We start from the raw sequence: 7593 nt of genomic DNA, 5'->3' as shown, positions 1-7593 counted from the left end.
TTCGATCACATCTTGATTGCTTTATTTCAAATCCACTGTGGTGGTGTGTACTGTGGCCTCTTGGTTTCTTCTCTGACAAGTAGTTTCCTCACCTAGTTACATTTTTATTGGACAGTGGGAATATGCTCGGTCTTATTCTTTCCTTTTTTAATAATGGAATTAATGATGCTCTCTAGCATGTCAAAATTTGGGATATCATTTTTTTTATATTCAAACCCTAACTGATACTTTCCCAGGTCTTTCTTTGTTTTGATATATTTTCTAACAAACTCTCAGGCCTTCCAGAAACAGCTGTACTTTCATGGCACAAAACATTAAACTAATTATGTGACTTATATGTAGACTAACTAATGCAGAGGTTTCACAGCAAAGGGGTAAATACTTATGCAATGACAAGTATTAATTTTTATTTGTAAATATTTTTTTCAAACTATATTGATCCCCCCCATCCCTCACTGAATATTATGGGCTATTTGGTGTAGCTTCATGGCATAGACCTACAGTATAATCTCAGTGAAGTCCATTTCAGTTCTAGCTGTTAAGACTGAAAAATGTGGAGGGGGTGAATACTTATGCAAAGCACTGCATAGTAATATCTTACAGACAGGATTTTTTTCCACTGTGAGTTGGCTGAAATGCGGGTTTTCCGCAGGTGGAGCAATGTGAGAAGAAATAAAGCAACTGCGACACAAGGGTTTATCTGTGAGGAGTGGAAGCTGAGTAACAGTGTGCCTCTGCTCTTCTCCAGCTCTTGAACCCGGGCGGATGTTCTGACGTCACAGTAATGTCGGGGAAAATGCAGCTCGTTCAAGTCGCACGGCTTCTTCTGTGTCTCGTGCTTTTCCCGGACCTGTGGCACTCACATCCAGGTACTCCTTTCCATTCCTAACTTTTGCCTATTTGGCCATTTTTGTTTGTCAGTTTTCTAAAGCAGAATGGGTGCGTTAAACTTACATTCTTATGTAGCCTCCAGATTGGATATGATGGATATGATCAGTGTGTTTTCAGACCTGTAGCTTGTTGTATTGTACACCTTGTAAACGCACAGACTTTGCAATAATGTATACAAGCAGGAAATTATTTTTAAACTCGGAATAAAGCTGCACATCCATAAAAGTGACTCTGCATTCATAGCATTCCATTGCCTAGTTATTCAGCCAAGTGTTGGCTCAGACATTTGTCATCAAGTACTGCACTTCAGCTTAGGACATGAACTTAACTGACTGATTGCTTTTGACTGTTTTTTTGTCCAGTGGAGACTTTGATTTTTAGGGCTATATGCTATATTAATGACAAAAGAGAATTTAGATTCTGTATCTGGCTATTTGGGTTTGGGAGGCATGGTTTGCTTTGCACCTCTGGGGTTGGGGTTCGAATCCCGCCCCCGCCCTGTGTGCGCAGAGTTTACAGAGTGCGCAGAGTGTTCTCCCTGTTCTTTAGGGGTTTCCTCTGGGTACTCCAGTTTCCTCCCCCAGTCCAAAGACACGTGTTGTAGGCTGATTCGCATTTCTGAGTTGTCTGTGATGTGTGTGCGATTGTGCCGTGTGATGGGTTGGCACCCCGTCCAGGGTGTCCCCTGCCTTGTGCCCCAAGTCCCCTGGGATAGGCTCCAGGCTCCACTGCAACACTGTGTAGGATAAGCGGTACAGAAAATGGATGGATTTGGCTATTTAATGACATTTTTTCTTCAGAAAATACCACTATAAATTGTCCTAAATTGTCCTGGAAAAAGTAACTTCTGTGACTCCTTTAATTCTTTATCTACGGTGTGGTACTGGGCTTACTATTGTACTAAACAGTAGGGCATGTAAACCTCAACCTTCCACACTTCACAATAAGATTTCCATTCTTAAGCAAAGATTTTATATTTAATGATACCACTGAATTTTTTATGATACAGCTAGATTCACTAGCCTGTGATTGAAATGTGACCAGCTTTGTATAGAAACTGGTGTAACCAACTGTTAATTCATGAATTATGATGAGAGTGAAGGACTATTTATCATAAGTATCATTATCAGAGTTATAGGCATAAGTTATAAGTTATAAGTATCATAAGTTATGGGCAACCTTGCTAGCCTGTTTACACATCAGTTTAAAAACACGAATTATTTTTGACACTCTAGTTGTCTGTTGTTTTTAGATAATGATAGATTTATAGTCAATTATAATTCTGTCTGATCGTTACACCCCTACTAAATAGTTTGTCCACTGACCTTACTGTCCTACTTTGTGGGCAGAAATGTTGGCCCATTAACAAATAAGTTAATTTCACTGCGTAAAGGGAATAGCAGGTGTCAATTTTTCTTATTTATGCATTAAATATTTATTCAGGTTTATTATGTTTTTGAAGTTCCATACTTCTGACATTTCTGAATGACAGCCTCATGGAAGATTAACAGTTTAAAGAGATTTAATAAATAAACCTTGTGTGCAGATGCTGGTTCACAAGGAAAAGTCATGGGCCAAACTTTAATCACCTCTGTCAGTGATGCCAACTTGGTATATGAGGTAGGATCTTAATACCATTAAATAATGTTAATTTTAAAATTATAGAACACATTTCAGGATTAAACACTGTACTGTATACATTTTAAAATATTTTTTGCATTCCAATACTGTTTATAACATCCAATGCCTCCATTGACTTGAAAGCCTATGTCACATGAGTGGGCACTTGCATAACTACAAGATGTTTTTGCTTTTGTTAAAAAAAAAACTCATCTTTTAGTTATGCAAGTGCCCATTCGTCTGACATAGACTTTCCAGGGGTTATCTAACTTGAGCTACTAAAGTACTGGAACATGGTCATGAGGATTCCCCTGAGACACATGAGAAGAGAAAGTTGATTAAGGTGTGTTAAGAACAATATTGGAATGTTGAAGGATACATAAGAAAATATTATGATGACATCACTCTGTTCATCCTAGTTTTTACTGAGTGGACTTGTGATTGATGACGACAACAATGTTGGAATGTGGGACCAAGAAATGGCGTCTATGCGGAAGGGACGAGTTTTCTTAAGCCTTATAAATGATGACATACCCAAAACTGTGCCAGCGATGGAGGAACAGCTGGTCACGCTTGAAAAGAAAGTGCAGTCTTTTAATCAGGATAATTTTGAGACACTCATTCTGGGAATCATCTATTCAGCCTACCAGGTCCGAGAGAAGAGGCAAGAGAGTCAGCGGAAGGCGTGGGCAGGTATCCTCGGGCGCCTAGCAAATGTCACTCTGGTTCAGCTACGCAGATCTTGAATTATGCCGCAAAATGCAGAAAACAATCAGAGCCTCCAGTCTTTCATCTTCACATATGCATGAAACACAATATAGTCAATGCTGAGAGAAAACTGTGTTATTTGTGTATAATATGTATTTCCTTTCTGTATGACTATAATTCTAAGTAAGCTTATAATATCTATATTTCCTTTCTGTAAGTAAATATCAATGGCAAGATGGAGTCTGTAGTTGATTGTGTATAATGTTTAGTAGTAGTGGATGCCCAACTTGTTTTCAGTGTCTTTTCTTCAGTCTTGCTTTTGCTTCTCACATGAGTTTACTGTAATATGTATGAATCATTTGTACCCCTTGCTGCAGAATCCTCCTACCTGGGTGGAGTCAAAATAAAAGTCCAGGAGGTGGAGACAACTCAGTATGTTTCATGCATGATAAGTGAGTTTGTTGTTCTGTGTTATATAATATCTTGTAGGTTAGGGTTGGTCTTATAGGAGGAGTTGGATCAGGTCCAGCTCCACCCTAGACTTTTGGTTCTGCAGCAAGGGGTACTCAAACATCGGGTTCTGACCAAAATTAAGTTTTCCATCCAGTAATGTACTTTGACATCTCTACTTTTGGAAACCATAAGTATATTTCATCAAAACAATTTTTTTTTTAACTTAAATGCTTTCATTGTATAGACTTTCTGAAAAGATCACAGTTCTGCCTCTGCAGTAAATGCACTTAGTTTGCCAAAAGGTGTCTAAAACACATATCAAATAGTTCTGTAAATGTATTATTTTTGGGTCTGTTAAAGGAGGAGTAGGTGTTGCATTTTTCAGAATTCATAAAATAGCTAAAGGTACAGTTATATACGTCAGTGGTTCTCAATCCAGTCCTCTTGGCCCCCCAGACATTGTGTGGTGTGAGTTGGGATAGAGCAAAAGCATTGACCTGAGGGGCGCTGAAGATCGAGGACTGATTTGAGAACCTCTGATTTACGTAACATCCATCCATGGGGTCACATACGGGATGTTAGATCAACCATGCTAAAACCATTATTACTAATATCCTCATGATTGTCAGAAGATAAGAAGTGGATTGTCCTAACTAAGTGTCACTAACCTAACTTATATCTTTAATATCAAGCCAAGCTGTTGAGGTTTAAACTATATGAAAGCAGCAAACTCAAAGTCAAAATGCTTTTTTTTTCCCTCAAGATATTTTTGAGGAAATCACAGTTTGTGAATTACAGTGTAACTTTTGGAATTTGTGACAGAATTTGTGATTGAAACAACTTGACTAACAGAGACAGAATTCGGAAAAACTAGGACAGTATGTGCTTAGTCCAACATTATACAAACATAAGACTTCTCTATCCAAACACCGCATAGTCCTCTCCATAGACTGTAGTGTTCTTCGAAAAAGTGTCTCTTGCTCAAGATGCTTACATTGCTTACAAAGCAAACACTCACTGGATGCAATGTAGATTTTAATCAGAGGCTAGATTTCACCAAAAAAGTCATATTTTGTGATTATATAAACAAACAGAATTACTTGATGAAGTCTATGATTTGGCTGGTTTAGTTCTACAAGATCTCTGGGCTCTTTCTAACTCTGGAGTCTGTCAGCTGAAATCAGGGACAAATATGAAGTTGTGAAGCATCACTTCACCCAGGTACACACAGATGGCTAATGTGACGTAAAACAGCATCGACAAAAATAACAGTACATGATCAAGGACATACATCAGTATAGTATGTACTGCTAGTCTGTATAGTACGAACTCTGCTCTGTTCTCTGCAGTTCATACACTTTGGAAGTCTCTATAACCATCCATTTTTTTAAAACTGGTACACTTGCCTTAGTCTTGCTTTTTGGCTATATACAGTATTAAAAGCAGATTTGGATCCATAACTAGGGTAGCCAACATTCCATGGGACAGAAGATGAGGCAGCAGGGGAGGAACCACTCTCTATGTGACAGTGATTCTCAAATCCAATCTTTGAGGCTCAGTGCCATTGGTTTTTTCATGTTTTCCTTGCTCCAAACACAACTCTACTTATCAAGCTCTCCATAAGTTAGATCAGATGTGTCAGAAGCAGTATACACATGGCTGACATGTACACTGATGCCTTCTTCAATACTGCATCCTTCAGCCTGTGACCAGGAAATCAATCAAAGTCTGCCATCTGTAAGGATGTATCAAATCTTAAAATGCATGTGGAAGAATCAGAGGCTTCTAGATCAAGGATACACAGATGCTTCCTGTGTGAAAATCTTATTATTGTAGTGTGTGTTATAAGCATACGCTATAACTGTATAAATCTCCCAAATAATAAGAAGCACAAATACAAAAAAAGCATCCAAAAATAAACTAAGGAATGGGGTACAAACAAAATCTGGATAAATGTCAATTGATGTCATGTCAAAGCCTGAATCGGTGTCACGCTACAACTCCCGGAACAACAACGCGGCCTACAAACATGGCTGCCGCAAACTACAACACCCAGCACACACAAACCTATCGTCATTCTGATCACCCACATCTGTACACAATCACAGTCACAGCATTTAGGGACTTCCAAACCACAATCTCACTGTGAAGTATGTGCTCTGTGTCTGTTGTCAGATGTTACCAAGCCTTGGATTTTGTTGGGCTGACTCTGGAATTTTTATCTTATTTCTGGTTAACCTTTTGTTTTTTTCCCTTTTTGTCCTGTCTATGCTGTTTGCCTGTTGCTTGACCATTGCTTGCCTTTTGTTCCTGAGATTGTTTTATGATTTGGATTTGTCTGCAAGCTGTTTAAATAAACATTTTGTTTACCTGCACTTGTGTCTGTCCCTACCACCTGACAATAGAAATGTGCCTTGCTTTACAGAAATTAGCCATAGCAGTCAGGTGAGGAGTAGAATCTTATGTAGATCTCATATGAGATCTACATATAATACATATATATATATGTAAGGTTATTGTATAATTACTGTTGTGTACATGCAGCTCAGTTATAGGTACAGGTTGTTTAATATATCCAAGCTACATATTTCCAATAAATGAAGCAAGGAAAGGAAATGCAATTTAAGAACTGACAAGCAACCACTGATTGCCACAACACTTAATTAAACATAACATGTGACAGTTGAATGTATAATTGTGGCAAACACCATGTTTTCTCCTTATAATTACCTAACATTTTTTTCTTTCGGATTTTTCTCCATTTTTCTCCCATATTTGGTCACCTGCCAAATGTGCACCCCTTAGGTCATAATGGAGAACTAGACAGAATAATGTAACTTTGGGCGTATATGCAAATATATAGTCTGGATTATCAAAATTATTATGAAAAGAAAATGAGTTGAACGTGTAAGTAAAGTACCCTTCTGGCCACAGTGGAGAACTAGGAAGATATCACTAACTTTTAATTTTTCCAAAAGATTTACACTTCCATTGCTTTAATTTTTTCTATTTGCAGATTTTTCTGATGCAGTATTTTGCTTCTGCTTCTGCAATCATTTTTGCTTCTGACTTTTGGCACATTTTTATGGGGATTCAGCACTGAATAAAGCTGAATCAAGACATCTGTTCTCTTACTATAGATCAAAACTAGAATAACATCAAACAGATTTTTTAAAAGTGTATCTTGCGCTTCAGGCTCCAGTGCTGTGACTTGAATGAATAGGAAGTGCAGACAGATAGAGAGACATAAAATTGCCTTAGACCTTGGGTATATAAAGAAACATGACTCTAGTGAATATGAAATTTGCAAGAATTTTACAATACAAGACGATAACGTTTTTAAGTGCTCCAGGGTAATAATTTCCAAAAATAATGGAAAGTAATAAGATTTCCTTCCTGATTTAACCCCTTAAAACCCTCAGTGCCCATTGGTGGATTCACATTAACACTCCTTACTCTCGTACACACACAATTTCCTGTATATTTTTTTCAGGAGAGTGAATCATTCATAATAGTTATTGAAGGTACTTGAGGAACTAACAAATCAGGATGAACTTGATCTTGAGCTTATTATTCTGCTGCAAACATGGTGGTTAAAAAAGAAGGGATAAAAAAACACTCTCCACTTATTTCATAACCACAGACACCTTCAGCTCACTGAGAGAGAGAGAGAGAGAGAGAGAGAGAGGCTTTACACTATATTTCTGAATGTGACTGTGGGTATTGGGTATTTGTGCCCATTCAGCCACAGTGAGGAGACCATGGTGTGTTCATGTCGGGCTGATGAGCTTTTACACACTCTCCTGCTGAGTCTCCTGCTGGGCTGACCGCAACACACGTCCTTCAAGAAAACAACCAATCAACACACAGAATGAACTAGAAACACATTAAAAATGTGATTAGACTGTCCAGGAGAACAAA

General features: G+C 38.1%; 1 protein-coding gene across 1 annotated transcript; it reads left to right on the top strand.

The window, feature by feature from the left end:
- Positions 1 to 674: 674 nt before the first annotated feature.
- On the top strand, positions 675 to 6047 carry LOC113534338 (protein FAM180A). Its single transcript, XM_034305403.2, has 3 exons — positions 675 to 869; positions 2438 to 2511; positions 2931 to 6047. Exons 1-3 carry the CDS (start codon positions 785 to 787, stop codon positions 3255 to 3257), a joined length of 486 nt encoding a protein of 161 aa, XP_034161294.1. The 5' UTR covers positions 675 to 784; the 3' UTR covers positions 3258 to 6047.
- Positions 6048 to 7593: the final 1546 nt, after the last annotated feature.

Source organism: Pangasianodon hypophthalmus, chromosome 6, assembly GCF_027358585.1.
Source record: "Pangasianodon hypophthalmus isolate fPanHyp1 chromosome 6, fPanHyp1.pri, whole genome shotgun sequence".
Classification (NCBI taxonomy): Eukaryota; Metazoa; Chordata; class Actinopteri; order Siluriformes; family Pangasiidae; genus Pangasianodon; species Pangasianodon hypophthalmus.
Note: the sequence above shows the minus strand (reverse complement) of the source record. Positions and strands in the feature narration are given on the sequence as shown.